Source organism: Lemur catta, chromosome 8 (assembly GCF_020740605.2).
Source record: "Lemur catta isolate mLemCat1 chromosome 8, mLemCat1.pri, whole genome shotgun sequence".
NCBI lineage: Eukaryota > Metazoa > Chordata > Mammalia > Primates > Lemuridae > Lemur > Lemur catta.
Window position 1 is genome coordinate 3934283 of NC_059135.1, and position 17229 is coordinate 3951511.

General features: G+C 39.4%; 1 protein-coding gene across 3 annotated transcripts in view; it reads left to right on the forward strand.

The window, feature by feature from the left end:
- The window catches only part of IQCA1 (IQ motif containing with AAA domain 1), a 144395-nt gene that overhangs the window by 27165 nt on the left and 100001 nt on the right, over positions 1-17229 (forward strand). For all 3 annotated transcript variants that reach the window (XM_045558704.1, XM_045558705.1, XM_045558706.1), the window contains one exon: positions 12126-12331. In XM_045558704.1, the coding sequence (XP_045414660.1) occupies positions 12126-12331 (206 nt within the window). The remainder of the gene's footprint in view (positions 1-12125; positions 12332-17229) is intronic.

Consider the following 17229-nt stretch of genomic DNA (forward strand, 5'->3'; position numbering starts at 1 on the left):
TTTTTGTATATGGCAAGATATAGGGGTCCTGTTTCATTCTTCTGCATGTGACTATCCAGTTTTCCAAGCACCATTTATTGAATAGGGCTTCCTTTCCCCAGTGTTTGTTCTCTGTTTGTTGAAGATTGGTTGGTTGTAGGTAGATAATTTTATTTGTGGGTTCTCTGTTCTGTTCAATTCGCCTGTGTCTCTACTTTTACACCAGTGCCATGCTGTTTGGATTACTATAGCCATGTAATATAATTTGAAGTCAGGTATTGTGATGCCTCCAGATTTGTTCTTCTAGCTTGACATTACTTTAGCTATTCAGGCTCTTTTGTGGTTCAAAATAAAGCATAGAATTATTTTTTTTCTAGATCTGTGAAATATGCCTTTGGTATTTTAATGGGGATTGCATTGAATCTGTAAATTGCTTTAGGCAGAAGCACATTTAGGATTTAGGGAGGATTCCCACCTTCTCAATGCTATGGAATAATTTCTGTAGTACAAGTGCCAGTTCTTCTTTGTAGATCTGGTAGAATTCAACTGTGAATCCATCTGGTCTGGGGCATTTTTTTGTTGGGAGATTTTTTTATTATTGCTTCAATCTTGCTACTCATTATTGATCTCTTCAGGATTTCTATTTCTACCTGATTCAGGCTTGGAAGGTTGTGTGTTTCCAGGAATTTATCGATTTCCTGTACATTTTCTAGTTTGTGTGCATAGAGGTTTTGGTAGTATTCATAGATGATGATATTTTGTATTTCTATGATATCAGTTGTAATGTCTCCTTTTTTAGTTCTGATTGAGCTTATCTGAATCCTTTCTTTTCTATTTCCAGTTAATCTGGCTAGTGGTTTATTGATATTATTTATCTTTTCAAGGAACCAACTTTTTGTTTTGTTGATTCTTCATATTGTTTTGTTGTTGTTATTGTTTCCATTTCATTTAGTTCTGCTCTGAGGTTTGCCATTTCTTTTCTTTTGCTGGCTTTAGGTTTGGTTTGCTTTCCCTTTTCTTGTTCCTTGAGATGCGACAGTAGCTTTTTAATGTGTTATCTTTCTGTCTTTTTGATATAGACATTTAAGGCTATGAATTTTCCCCTTAGAACTATTTTTGCTGTATCCCATACAGTTTGAAAGCTGTATCTCCTTTGTTGTTCAGTTTGAGAAATGTTTTGATTTCCATTTTAATTTCATCATTGACCCAATGATCATTCATCAGCACATTGTTTAATTTCCATGACTTTGTGTAGATTTGAGTGTTCTCTTGGAATTGATTTTCTAGGTTTATTCTACTGTGGTCTGAGAAGGTACATAGTATGAATTTTATTTTTTTGAATTTGCTGAGACTTGTTTTGTGGCATAAGATATGATCAATCTTGGAACATTTCCCATGTGCTGATGAAAAAGAATATATTCAGTAGTTTTTTTGGTAGAATGTTCTTTAAATGTCTGTTAGTTCCATTTGTTCTAGAGTCTCATTTAAGTCCAGTGTTTCTTTATTCATTTTCTGCTTCAATGATGTGTCCAGCTCTGTCAGTGGGCTGTTGAAGTCCCTAGCAATTACAATGCTACTATTTATTTCTTTCCTTAGTTCTAGTAAACTTTGCTTTATGAATCTGGGAAGTCCTGTGTTAGGTGCATCACACTCATTATGTAGGTATACACCCATCCCCTCCCCCTCATCTGCCCGACACCCAATTAGTATTATTCCCAAATGTGTACTTAGGTGATGATCAGGGAAACCAATTTGATGGTGACCACAAGTGGTGCTTTTTCCATTTTGAGGATACTTCACTTAGTAGAATGGGTTCTAACTCTGTCCAGGAGAACATAAGAGATTCTATATCACCATTATTTCTTATAGCTGAGTAATACTCCATGGTATACATATACCACATCTTATTAATCCACTCATGTATTGATGGGTACTGGGTTGTTTCCACATCTTTGCGACTGTGAATTGTGCTGCTGTAAACATTCAGGTGCAGATGTCTTTTTTATAAAATGACTTTTGTTCTTTTGGGTAGATGCCCAATAATGGGATTGCTGGATCAAATGGTAGGTCTACTTGAATCTGTTTAAGGTATCTCCATATTGCTTTCCACAGAGGTTGCACTAGTTTGCAGTCCCACCAGCAGCATATAAGTGTTCCTGTCTCTCTGCATTCACGTCAGCATTTATTGTTTTGGGACTTTTTGATAAAGGCCATTCTCACTGGAGTTAAGTGATATCTCATTGTGGTTTTGATTTGCATTTCCCTGATAATTAGAAATGCCGAGCATTTTTTCATATGTTTGTTGACCATTCTTCTGTCTTCTTTTGAAAATTTTCTATTCATGTCCTTTGCCCACTTTTTGATAGGGTTGTTTGATTTTTTCTTGCTGATTTTCCTGAGTTCTAAATAGATTCTAGTTATCAGCCCTTTATTGGATGTGTAGCACGCGAAAATTTTTTCCCATTCTGTAGGTTGTCTGTTTGCTCTCATGACTGTTTCTTTGGCTGTGCAGATGCTTTTTAATTTAATCAGGTCCCATTTATTTATTTTTGTTGTTGCTGTGATTGCCTTTGGGGTCTTCTTCATAAATTCTTTGCCTAGGCAATGTCTATAAGAGTCTTTCCCACATTTTCTTCTAGAATTCTAATAGTTTCACACCTTAGGTTTGAATCTGTTATCCACCGTGATTTGATTTTTGTGAGAGGTGAAAGATGTGGGTCCTGTTTCAGTCTTCTACATGTGGCTATCTAGTTTTCCCAGCACCATTTATTGAATAAGGATTCTTTTCCCCAAGGTATGTTTTTGTCTGCTTTGTCAAAGATTAGATGGCTATATGAGGATGGTTTTATATCTGGATTTTCTGTTCTGTTCCACTGGTCTGTGTCCCTATACTTGTGCCAATACCATGCAGTTTTAATAACCACAGCCTTGTAGTATAGTTTGAAGTCTGGTAAATGTCTATACTACCCAAAGTGATCTACAGATTCAATGCAATCCCTATTAAATTACCAACATCATTTTTCACAGATATAGAAAAAATAATTTTACGCTTTGTATGGAACCAGAGAAGACCCCGTTTAGCAAAAGCAATTTTAGGCAATAAGAACAAAATGGGAGGTATTAATTTACCAGACTTCAAACTATACTACAAGGTCTAGGGTTTTAAATGGCACCAGACGCAGCACCCAGTGTTTGTGAGCTGGTGGTTCCCCCTGTGCGCTTTCTCTGCAGCAGTGTCTCTGCACTGTCTCCAGGTAGCTCCCTATGTCAGTCCTGTGGCCCTCTGCAGTTGAGGGTCCCCTGCGGGTCGGAGCCCCAGGACTCTCTGCTCTGTGCATTCCCCACGTGTGCGCTCATCTTCCCTGTGCACCTCCAAACCAACCGCAGAGCAGGTCTCCTCTCTACCTTCTCCTGCACATTGGGTGCCTCCTGTCACCTCTCTATGGGTTCACAATGCTCTCTCTTAGAAGAGGGATCTGAAGGTGATATCCACTCCCCACTTTCAAAACGCATGTGCACTGCTTCTGGGCCACCATCTTGCCCCTGTCTGCTTTTGTTATAAGGATGTCTTTGCTCGCTATTACATGTTCTACTGAAATTTTACACCATTGAGAAATAATGGATTCAATTTGTAAAAGAATGTTATCTTCTGTTCACTGGCTGATAACCATAAAAAAATACATTACCCTAAATCTAAGAAATGTTTGTGATTGAATGTATTTTCCACTATATCACTGATTAAGATACTGCCTACTCATTTTAAAATTTCCTTTTTTCATTATTTCATTTTGTTGCATTATACCAATGTATAAACCATTGACTTATCTGATCAAAACTGTATTTGTATCTTTATGAGAAGGTTGGCATGTTTCCAGGAGTGACTATTTAGTAACTGAAGCCAGAATTAGAGCAAGAGACATCATTATGCCTTCAATTCCTCATTAAATGTCTCTTTTAGCATTGTCATATAAATTATTTTTTTGGATATTGCCATTTTAAATATTTATATTCTAAAATCTACAAAGAAAAATAAATAGCTCTCTAAAAATTCATGTGCAGTTATTTTAATTGGCAGAGCCAATGGAGTGGATCAAGGAGAGGGAAACTTAATGAATGTAATACATTTCATTCTGTGGATCCCTTTGAAATAATTTGTCCTGCAGTCATGACCATCATATATTTTATGTTACCCTGAAGCTATCATGTCTGCATTATAATAAAGAACACTGGGGGAACACTTATTAAAGAGGAAGACCTGCCACTTTTAAATGCATCAACTAAATCCTGAAAGCACCATAAAACCCTGTTCACTTTCACATTCTAACATGAAGCAAGCTATATTCTAAATTATTTTTTGCCCAATAAATTAGACTTCTTTCTTATTAACAAATAACCCCAAGTACGAGCTTGGGCACCCAAATAGCAGGACTCCCTTCCCAGGATCCATGTGGAAAAGCTCTGCGTGTTGTAACTGCACTTCTGTCGCCCTCAGAACAGCGGGCGCCTCTTTGGGCATTGCTGTCAGAGCCAAAGTGAGCCAAGAATCGAAATGAAATGCTCTTTTATGATCACACTTTAATTTCAACCAAAACCGTGTGGTCCAGCTTGGTCATGTGTACTATTCATCATATTTGGTTCCCGGTGATCTCTGATTGTTTCCAAGAAATAAATGTATTCTCAAAAAATAGATTTGCTGTGATTTATGGGGTTTTGTTTGGCTTTGCTTTAGTTTTGTTGCACTCTTTAACCGCAGATGAGCTGTTCCCTGAGTGCCCTGTGGGGAAGCAGTATCCTAGAAATGAGTGTAAGTCTCAGGGCACCAGCTTTGAAGGGCTGGGGGGTCAGCTGGGAGCATGTCCTTTAGTGGAGGACAGACCTAGGTGCAAAGCCCAGCCCTGCAATGTGCCAATGAAGGGACTTTGAGTGACGCATTTACCCTCCCGGGGAGCCTCAGTTTCTTCTTGCATGAGAGCAGGCTGGTGCTGCCCATTGCACAGGGCTATTACATTGTAGGGGAAGCCTCACCTGTGCTTGGAATAGGATATGCCTTCAAGAAATGCTGGCTGATATTCATTATCTTGAAAAATTATAGTACGTTGTCATAACTGACTGATATCATACAGTAGAAAACTATCAAGAAGTAGGATAACTTTTTCATGCAACAAAACAAAATTTTTCAAAATAAGTTGTTGCATAAAATAAATGTGCAACCAGTTTCAAAATATAAAATGTCTTGGCCTTTGTGATTATATGCTACTAAATTTGTGAACTGGAAATTTGTTAAAAGTATGATCTTGAAAAGCAATGGATTTGGAGCAGCCCACAGGGTTTGAGTGTAACCTGCAGCTGCCTTATCTAGCGGCAAGGGGGAAAATTCTGGAGATACCTAAGACAGTAGTTGCTGCCCACACACACAGCCCGTGTTGTTGCACCAGAAAAAGGTTTGCAAACACGACAAGCGGGGTTCCCTGGCAAAGCTGTGCCTGCGAAGCTGTCAGATGCCCGGAGTGAGAACATGGGGATGTGAGGTAGGATGCCCAAAGAATCTTTGTGATTTCAAAAGTCCACTTCAAGAGGCTTTGAACAAGAAGGAAAAGTTACCATTTTCTTTTCTATTAAGTGAGATTTTACAATTGAGTTACTTGGGAGCCTTTGGTTTGATTTCAAGTTTTTCCTTCTTATTATTCTGTTTTATTCTTGTCCCGGTTCTCTAGGTCATCAGAGACTAAATGACAAAAAGAATTATCTTCCTTACCCTCTGTTTTATCCCCTGAGCCCAGGATTCCTTTGTCTGCATTCTAGGGCAGGACATCTGCCTTTATTTATCTCGTATGGGGTCCCATGGCAAAGACCTTTAATGCAGCATAGCAGAGTGGTTAAGGCTAAGAACTTCGGCGCCAGCCTTCCTGGGTTCAGATTCCAGTTCTGCTGTTTACTAGCTATGTGGACTTGGGCTGGCGCCTTGACTCTTTATGCCGCAGTTTCTGTGTGTGGAAAATGAAGATACCAATAGGACCTAGCTCATAGATTTGGGTTAAGTATTAAGGAAATTGATATCTGTAAGGCATTTAAACTGGTGCCTGGCAGTAGCACACAGTAAACACTACGTAAGTGTTAGGTTTATCATTTTTTTCCAAATAGCTTATAATCATGGGTTTAGATGCTGACCTCATTCATAATTCAAAAATGCTTATTAAATTACTATCTTTTACCTATTTAAGTTAGGAGAGATCAAAAAGTCTAATGTCTCAGTGCTGGCGAGGTATAGAAACACAGACATTGTCATTCACTGTTGGTGGGGAGAGTAGGTTATGCAACCTTTTTGTAAGGCCATTCAGCATTATCTACTAAAATTACAAATGCACATTTTAAAAAGTAAGATCTATCAAACCCATAGAAAGCATTTTTAAGCCAGAGGAAACCTATTAGAGAGAGGCAGCAAAGCACAGAGAGTCACAACAGGGACTCCAGAGAGAGATGCCTCAGGCCACAGCCCCTGTCTGCCACTTCCCAGCTGTATGACCTCGGGAAAGTCCCTTGACCTCTCTGTGCCTCAGTCTCCTCATGGATAAAATGATGATAATAATGCTACCTAGTAGCATAAGGCTATGATGCGGAGCAAATGAGTTAATACTTTTAAAGCACTTAAAATAGTGCCTAGGCCTGGGCACGGTGGCTCACACCTGTAATCCTAGCACTCTGGGAGGCCAAGGCAGGAGGATCACTTGAGGTCAGGATTTCAAGACCAGCTTGGGCAAGAACAAGACCCTGTCTCTACTAAAAATAGCAATAAATTCGGCAGACAACTAAAAATATATTTTAAAAAAATTAGCTGGGCATGGTGGCGCATGCCTGTAGTCCCAGTTACTCGGGAGGCTGAGACAGAAGGATCGCTTGAGCCCAGGAGTTGGAGGTTGCTATGAACTAGGCTGATGCCACTGCACTCTAGCCCAGGCAACAGAGCGAGACTCTGTCTCAAAAAAAAAAAAAAATAGTGCCTAGGAAATTCTATGTGCCATCAAAGTGTTTATTTTAAAATATTTTTAATGAAAGAGCACAAAAGTACCAGATTAAGAGTCAACCACTATCAGTTATAAGCTCAACTAAACCCTCTTCTAACCCAGTCCCTAATTAAGCAAATTTTTAAAATACTAACCAATTTTCTTTTAGAAATTAGGCTTAACAGGCTAGCAAATTGTTTATTCTTTAATAGTTTTGTACCCACTAAAAGTGTGGCATCTAAAATAAAGATTTACTCTGAGCAGAGAGCAAAAGAAAATCACGAGCTCCAGCTCACTGTACTATCTTTTTTCCCACTTCTCCTGCTGGGTTCATCTCTATGAGTAGGTATATTGTATAAACACAGATACATAAATATAGATATATTACTCTGAAATGAAATGATAAAACAAAATGACTGATTTTAATAAACTGAGGAATACTTCCCTCTCCACACGATCTTGAAATGAGAGAACGTTCCGCAGCGTGAGGTCTTCCATGTGCAAAATTAGAGCCCGGGCGTGCGGCGAGCCCAGTGATCTGACCCAGCGAGCGCCTCTCAGTGCTTCCTGATGAACGCTGGCGCGTGTGGTTCCAGGACGGCCACGGAGCTAATTAATCTCTGCAGTGACGATGGCAAGACATTTTACAAGACGGTCATTGGTGGGAATAGATGTCTTTCCTCTCCCTGGCTGCTCTGTCTTCCCCTTCGGTGACAACAAAGAATCATGAAGAACAACACCCACCCCAAGACAATGAGCATCCCCAGAAAGTTACCAGCATTAAATCACTGATTTGCAAGTATATTTGTGACTGATAAATGGAACAGACTTTCATGTGGACAAATGTCCATTTTCTCTTACTAATTTGAACAAGGATTTTTAAAGACAAAGCCCATCAAACATTAGATAAGCATTTTAAGTTAATGGACCATGTAGTCCTATTTCCCCACAAACTCAGGAAGCATCATATTATGTCCTATTTTTACAGCAACATCAATTATTAATATGTATATTTTTGCTGACAGAGGACCTTGCTATAAATGTAGGTTTCGTTATCCCGTTCTGGGTCATTAACTGCAGAAGGCTTGTAAATATAATGGTTTATTCACATGGGAAGCCTTCATTAAGATGCATTATTCTACAGCTGATGTATTTCAATATATAGTGTACTATCGTGTTCTCTATCTCTCTTTAATATTCGTAATTTATTTTTAAATGAGTTGCTGTTTATGCAGCAAGTTAACAAATTTGAATTCCATATGACCAAAGTTGCTAAAGAGGAAAAGATGTTTTAGCCCAAAGGAAAAGCTGCTCATTAACATAGAACCTAAATATGTTATAACCTTTAAATTTGAAAGCAACTAGAGAAAGGAGCTACAAATGACCCAAATGCATTTTTGTCAGAGAAAGTCTATATCAAGAAACATGCATGAATGCACACATATTAACAGCACAGCATGGTGTGAGAAGAGAAATGCCGGACTGAGAGAACCAGGAGAACTTATTGCCGGCTGCTCCATGAACATGCAGTGACGGTAAAGTCATTTAGATCTGAGCCTCAGTTTCCTCATCTGTTCAATGGGGTAATCATGTCCTCATTTCTACCTCAAAAACAGCTGTGGACATGCATAAAGAAAGGCAGTGAGGGAGCAGCAGGACAGAGTGCCCTGCCGACGGGCTTGTTGTGAAAGTGCAGTGAGAGCTGAGCCTCTTCTGTTTCACTCACTGGCAGACCATGAACGTGTTGGGAAGTTTGCTGGACTCTTCTCAGAAAGCTATTGACACACACAAATCAGAGCCACCTACTTACTCATGTTTAGGGATGAAAGGAGAAAGGGCCCCGCTAAAATATAGCTTGTATACATCTACGAAGGAAATCTACAAACAACAACAGGAACAATGTAATTGGGGGTAACTCATCGGACAGTAGAGAATCAAAACATTAATGCAAGACTTCAGCACAATTTTACACATTCATCAGAGACAAAGAAATTGGATCAATTGTTGTAGAGATCCATGTCAACGTCTCCATGAAAACAATTGCCTTTAAAATAGCCGTTGGAGAAATTGATGCCTCTATATGAATCATGAACTTCTATTTTATACATTTAAAATGAAAAATATTACTTGGAAGATAGAAGAATTGGATTTTTTAATAGTTAAATAAAGGAAATTTCTATCTTTTAATTTTGACACAAAATACATAATATAAAGAAAAGTCGTGCCTTTGAGTACCTGTATACTCAATTAGGTCATTTGTTTTTAACAATGTTCTTTAAAATGATTCTGTAATTCTCATTCTTTATTTACTTTTAAAGTAATTGTAGGGGGTTTTGTCCCTATCATAAAAGCTGTATGTTCTCATTTTACTAAACATAGGAAATTGGCTTACCTTAGGTTTTCTAATGCATATATTTATGAAGCATTAGATGTGTGATTTCCGTATTTTCCCCACTGGCTTTATGGCATTAAGTGGACACAGTATTCTAACATCTCCATTGTGAAATCCCTCCCAACTCCAGAAGTTCATAGGTGTTTCTTAGAGATTGTGTGTGTGTGTGTGTGTGTGTGTGTCTGCCTGTTACATTTAACTATTTAATCCATTCAAAACTTATTTTGGTATATGACATTAGTTGAATCTTTAAGGTAATAATTTTTTCCTAGTTGATTTAAATTTATAGTTTTGCTAATGTCTATTATAAATAAGGTCTTGAATTTTGTCATACTCATCTTTCACAGCTTTTGAAATGGACTTTAATGTTGTTCTCTTATCCCCGGAAGTTTCTTTACACTGCAGCTCCCTAGCATTCCCGGGTTTCACACACTTAGTTGTTGGCACAGCCTGGTGTCAAATGACGACAGTCAAAGTAGGAACCACAGGAAATGGCCACTGAGCACTCAGCGCCAGGCTCTGTAGCAGGGCTTTATAGAGTGTGTATTCAATCTTCAGAGCCTAATGCTGTTCTTAGATTAAAGGAGAGGAAACTGAGACTTAGGAGATGAAGTGCCTTGCACAAAATCACGGATGTAGCCAAGATTTAAACAGACATTCTGTCCCAAAATCCTACAGCAAGGCTTTGGATCAGATAAACTAAGGATTGTTTCCTGCCTTTTCCATTTGCCAGCTGTGTGAATTTGGAAAAGTTAATTAGCTTCTCTAGTTCATTTCCTTATATGATAATAATACCTGCCTAGCTGGATTGCTGTAAGGCCTAGGAGATTATTTCTTTAGAGTGAGTCATGCCCAGTAGGAGCTTGGGAAGTGATGCCCACGTTTTCTTCTTTGATTCCTCTTTTAAACAATTCCTCCTCCTACATCATCTTGGTGATCATCATCATTTTAGTCTTTGCAGGCCATGCAATCTCTGTCACAACGTGAATGCCATCATAGTGTGAACATAGACACAGACCATTAATGAATAGTTGTGGCTGTGTTTCAATAAAATATTATTTACAGAAATACGCAGCAGACCATTTTGGCTCATGAGCTGTAGGTTGCCAACCACTGCTCTAGCACAGTTAATATTTCCCAAACCTGGGTAATTATCAGAATCACCTGAAGATTTTCCAAAACTACTAATTTCTTGGTTCTATCTTAGAACTGGGAATCTGTATTTCATAAGGCCTCTAGAATTTCAAGGAGAAAGAGAACTTGGGAAAAGTTCCTCACTGGTATATTCAGAAATATTGTAAAAAAATTTCCCCATAGTGGCTTCTAAAAATAAAAAAGGAGCAAATGCAAAATAAAAAATAATTCTGATAAAATAAAAGCATGCCAATAAAAGTAAAACAATAACAATAACCACCCCCAAATTTATAAATAAATCTAAATAACAAATACACATAACAAAAGTCAAATTAGGTCTGGAAGGTAAAATTAAAGAAATGTCCTATAATGTAGTACAAATAGACAAAGGAGATAGAAAATATAAATGTTCAGAGTCATGAAAAATCAATCTGGTGGTCTGGCATTTATCTAATATTTGTTGTAGAGAGAGAAATGGAGAAAAAGAAATAATAGAAGGAAAATTTACAGAATTGAACACATAATTCTTTATAATGAAGGGACCCACCAAAATAGAATATGATGAATGAAGAAATGCCTATACCTAGAAACATTTTGATGAACTTTCTAGATACATTTTGATGAACTTCCAAAACTCAAAGGGTAAAGCATCATAAGAGCTTTCAGAGGGAAAAACAGCTTATCTACAAAGGAACAGCAATTGAATTTGCAACAAGTTAGTCACTGTCGGCTCTACATATCAGAAGTATTCTCCAAGGGAACTGTCAAAACTGCATTAAATTGGGAGGGCCAAATAAAGACATTTTTAGAAATGCAAGTACTTAAAATATTTACAGGTAGACATATCCATTCTGAAAGTTACACTCAAGAACATGCTTCAGCAAAATGAAAACTAAATACAAGAAAGAGGAAGAAAAATAAACAGAGAGTCCAGCACAACTTATAGTTAAATTTAAACAGTTCTTATTAAAAAAATTAATCACAGTCTATGATTATAAAATGAGAGATTGAGGGAAGAGGAGAGATCAGATGCAGAGGTCTAGACTTGTTCAAAGAACCTCTAGATAATGATAAATTCTAGACAAAGATAGAAATATAGGTGTTAATTAACATGTTAAAATTTTAAGAATAACTGTTAGAAGATTAAAATAAGATGTATAATGTTCAAACTATTAGGCGACAAGAATGAACAAAGCTAACTCCACGCACCCAACAGAAGGTAGAAAAGGAAAAACAAACAACAAAGTGATAGAAGACTTAATATGGCAGGATTAGCTCCAGATGTTTCTTCCATACAATGAATAAAATTTTTCTTTTCTATAATTCTCAGAGTGAGTTTTTAAAAATCCAGTTATATACTGTTGGCAAGAGAGAAACCGCAAACATATTGATGCTAAAAAATTCAACACAAAGGAACATAAAGAGTTGTGTAAGGGACTTTTGGTTAAACAGGCAGAGTAAACACACCCATTTAGCTTTGCTCCTTCTGTATCTTTGTATTTCTTATGTGCCTTTGGTAGGACACCATTGGAGATATTGACATCTCTGATTAGTCTGTAATATTTTTTTACCAGCTCTGTAACTTATATGATTTGAAACCTTGTTGCCTATATTTTCAGGATCCACCTCCTCTCTTTAATGAAGTCAGCACTACAATAATCCAGGCCGAAAGGGTGAACCGTCTGCGGGAGGAGTTGCAGATAAAGCATGAAGAGAACTACAAGGAAGCCTTGGTTACAATCAAGGATAACCTGAAATTAACAGAAGGTCCAGACATCAAGGAGAGCCTTCAGGACCAGATCCGGCACTGGTTCATCGAATGCAGGTGACCGTGAGCTGCACAGTGGTATATCCACACAGTCTCTTCTTTAGCAGTTGAGTTTATTGTATGTGTTTAAGCACAAAAGCGTATTGATATAGAGTCACGATGTTTCTTGGCTTCATTTTAGAAAAGTGAAATGCCAAAGCTAAGAATTCAGAAATTAATTTTTTGACAAAATTGCTCTTTGTCTTGTTTTTTAAAAAATATGGAAATATGGTCCACACAGTGCTTCTGTGACCACATGGAATGGAACATAATGGGTGGATGACAGCCCCCGATGGTTGAACTTCACAGGCCAGGTCTGTCTGAAAGCCAGGGGACCCAGCAGCCCCTTCTGGGACCTGACTGTCCTCTCTGTTTGTAAGAGGCTTGAGATTCTTGATCACAGTTCATCTCTGTCGTAGCCTTTGAGGCAGCTGCTGATTCCCGGGTCTTAACACCTGGCCCCCAGGTCTCCCTGAAATGACAAGCATGGAGGAGTTCTGGGGACGAGGCTCCAGGCCTGTTCGTATATTAAGGGCCTTCTTTAACACTCTTAAATGAAATGTTAAATGATTTAAAACTTGTTTACAAAAGACGGTTTTTAAAGATATTCTTTATTAGAGCATTTTTCCACACAGTAGAATAAACATTTTATAGGTAACCTAATTAGAGCAGCTTTTAAATCGATTTTATTTCAAGAGTGGCAGAATGTTGTGAGCAGTCTAGGAGCCATCTGTTTCCTCGAGTGGGTACCGTGCCCTGTCACATCCAGTCCCAAGACGCACAGACGCCTTCTCTGTTAGCTCATCAGGACCAGAGAATTTAACTGTTGGCAATAGAAAACTCAAACTTCCTCTCGAAAAATTCTGTTAGGTTTTATGTCTGTGGTAGGCAGCCTCTAAGCTGACCTCCAATGATCCCCCTGCCGCCAGAGTGTGACCTACCCCTAGTAATTCCCTCCTAAAGGAAAGGGCATGGCAAAAGTGATGGGATATTGCTTCTGCCATCGCCGCCCCAGTCTCTTGCGCACTTTCTCCTTCGCTGGCTCGGAGGACTCAGCCGTCACGGTGTCAGCTGCCCGTGGAGAGGCCCACGTGGCAAGGAGCGGAGAGGGGCTCCCAGGCAACAGCCAGCGAGACACGGAGTGCTTCATTCCAGCTGCCTGGGAAGAAGTAAACCCTGCCCCAACCACATGTGCCGATTTGGAAGCAGACCCTCCCCCGGGTGGGCCATCACATGAGACCACAGTGCCACCGACACTTTGATTGCAGCCTTGTGAGAGCCCTTGAGGCAGAGGCACCAGCTGAGTGACATCTGGTACCCTACCTGAAGAAGCTGTGACACAATGAATGTTTGACGTTTCAAGCCACTAAGCTTAGGGTCACTTGGTATGCAACAATAGATATTTAGTATCTATCAATTACTTTTAGAATGATTTAGAAAAATCTACACTACTACAGAGTGCTCTTGTGGTAACTTTATGTGGGATCTTAATGCACTATTTCCTCAATACCAATATTTTATAACAAGGTTTCTTTATGAATGTTTGATGATACAGGTACATCCTTTTGATTTGGAGAGTTCTGTCCTTTCCTACAAATATAATTTTAAGATACTAATGATTTTTAAAAATTCAAAATTGATTAAATTTGTAAGTTTTTCTTTTTATATCTTACTTATCAGGGATATTTTATAGCACAACAGGGGGTATTTTGAATGGGAGGGATATCTGACATTGCATAAATCCATGCCAATAATAATGATAAGACCGAGGAAAGCCGTTGACAGGAAAGGAGGCATAGACGTGCTCTTATCCTCTTTGTTTTTCATTAGTTTCCTCTTTGTGTTGGTTTTAGGAGTGTATACATTTGTCAAAACTTACAAAATATTAGCAGTTTTTTGTATGTCGATTATGTCTCCACAAAGCCGTTAGAGCATCATGGCAATGGCAGGATGTCGGCAAAAATGCCAGTGCTTTATTTCTTAAGAGTAGTGTGTTATTCTGTCATCTGGGGTCCCAAAGACTAATTTTCCGGTTGCTGACCTTGTTCTCCGACTCTCAAGAATCTTGCCCCATTTTCCTGTTCCTATGGCATGTGTCTAGGAAGGAGGGTCCCCATCCCCACCCCCGGGGGCTGGGGTGAGGCGTGCGCGGTGTCCAGACGTCCTGTTTACCGTGCCCTGGCGGTTTCCGCAGGTATGTGGGCAGCAGCTCTGGGCCGCCCAGCCGTCCGTGGGGGCCCCTCTGCAGCCCTGGTTTCTGCCGTCCGCCCACAGACACCAGCACCCGCGGTCCAGGCCTCTCGTGTCTGAGCCCTGCCCTGCTGGCTGCTGGCTCTCTCGGGACCTCCACGTCCCCCGAGCATCAGTGGTGCAGGCCCAGGTCTCAGGGAACCATTCACAGGTCCCCTCCACCTCACTGCCATCAACCCCACGCCAGGCTGTGCAGGTGGGGAGACGGGCACCACTCACAAGTTCATAGACCCTCCTCAGCACTGCCCAGGTGTCCACAGACCCTCCTCAGTGCCACCTGGGTGTCCACAGACCCTCCTCAGATACTCTGGGGTTTCTATTGGGGTCTCAACATTCACGCCCCCTTTCACTGAGACCCTTGGTGGGGGGGCTCACGGACTTATTGGTGTCCCCACTCTCACCTCCTCTCTTCCCTTTCTCACCACTTTGCCCACCACCTTGTTCAAGCTGAGAGTGACCCTGTGAGTCCTCCTGTCTCCTCCTGGAGCTCTGAGGAGCCGGCCCCTTTCCTCCTCCGGGTGGTGGTGTACTGTGCAATGATTAAGAGGCAAACTGGAGCCATTGCTTCCTGCAAAATCCCTGTGAAACCCTGGACGAATCCTTTAACTTCTCTGCGGGTCAGTTTCCTCATCTGTGATACAAGGACAAAAATCAGCCCCATTTCATGTGCTTGACCTGAGTGTGGGCCACGGTCATTTCCACCGTTCTGGAACCATCTGCCTCCAGTGCCCTCCACGTGTAAACTGCAAGTCCAGTTAGGCCTGTGCTGGTGCTGAGAAGAAATTGGTGTATAAATTTCAGGAAGAAGCAGTGAATGGTGCAACCTAATGGTATTGCAGTTTTTCATTCTTATCCAATTGCATAGTTGTGTCTGGAGAAAATATATTAGTTGTAATGATTTTGCACAACTGCAGTCACAGAAATGTAGGCATTGTTTCAAAAGAATTAAGTCTTCTGATTAAATCACTTTGCTTCATACTAAAACCTTCATTTTCATAGTTAATGAGGATTATATGCCCTATGTTCATGAACTTCCCCTCTTTTCTCATGTGTCACAGAATAGGTATTCAAAAATATATTTCCTATAAGTGAAATGATTCTTTACTTTTATATAGACATTTTAAAATTCAATTTATTAAGTGATCGAACCAAGTTGAAAGCACTATGTACAATTATAATCCCAAATAAGTTAAAATATACATATATTAATACATATATTCAAAAACACATTTAACTTATTAAATATATGTTTGTACATGCATGGAAAATTTCTGGAAGGATACACCAGAAACTCTTAGCATAGCTACCTCTAGGAGCTGAAGTGGGGGGTGGGGTTACTTTTTATTTTTATTTTATATTCTGCTGTATGAAGCCTTTTTTTCCGATGAGTATTATCTTTATAATAAAAACCTAAGTTACAAAATATATTAGAAGAAAAAGAAAGAAAGGTAATCAATTTGGGTTGATTTTAAATTTTTAAAACCCCCTAATTTTAGGAAAGTAGATGAATGCGATAACTTGGACACTCTTGGAAATGGTCTTTTGACAGAAGTGCAGGGAGACCTGGGGCTGGCGGTGAGTGGGAGGTGTTTTCCCACCTGAGGTCCCTGCAGGGCCGTGGGAGACTTGGGCGTGCCTGGATGTCATCCCGGGAGCCTGCTCCGAGGTTACAGGGTTTATGAGCTTCCTTTGAAGATCCAGCCCTCCATGGCCAGTCCCCTGGGGAGCACTGCCCTGACACTGTGGAGGCCAGTTAGTCATGCTTATGGCTGTGCTTATGAACTCACAAAGATACAAAAATTCCTTTTTTTGAAGTCATACAAGGTCGAGGGTGAATTTATTTTCATAATTGGATTACATTTGTCTGATTGACTTTGATAAAATCCTTTTTCGTGCTTTTTTAAATCAAAGGCAAATAAAAAGCAAATATTGTCTTTTGCAACATGAAATATAATCAGTCCTCAGGATAAATTCCAGTAGGACACACAATGACAACTCAACAAATTATTGAAAATTTCAATTATTAATTATATATATTCCCACAATTCAGAACACTTATCTCATTTTAATCAGAACTTATACTTGCCAAAAATTGCTTTTAAGTCAATTTTAAGTTAGTTTACATGAAGTATTTTTTTCTAATGTTAAAAGTGATGCAAGCTTATTGTAGAAAATTTGCAAGATAGAGTTTAAAGAGGGAAATTTAAATCATCTATGATTTTAGTATATAGAGATATAGCTACTGTGAAAATTGTTGATAAATTTTCTTCCTGTTCCTTTGTCTCACATATATATTTTAATTAGTGTCCTGTTATGGAGCATTGACATTTCTCTGCCACCTACATTTGTTACTTATCTTGCTGAAAATATACCTGATTCCAGCTCATTTTTTAATGCAGAGAGAGGTAACACCCCCCTCCCAGTAGGATTCTGGCTCTAGGATTGGCCCAGGAGCACGTCTAGTCAGATTTTAGCACACTGTTTTTAATTATGTGAGCTTAAGCACTCTGAAAGTGATGCAAATCAGGTGACCTCATTTCATTTCTTATATCAACATGTGATCAGTCAGCAGCAGAGGTCAAGTGGGAAAACCTCAGGGCTTGAGGTTGTCCGAGTGCTCAGCAGGCTGAGCCTGGATGTAGATGTAGACCAGCCACTGCTTTCAC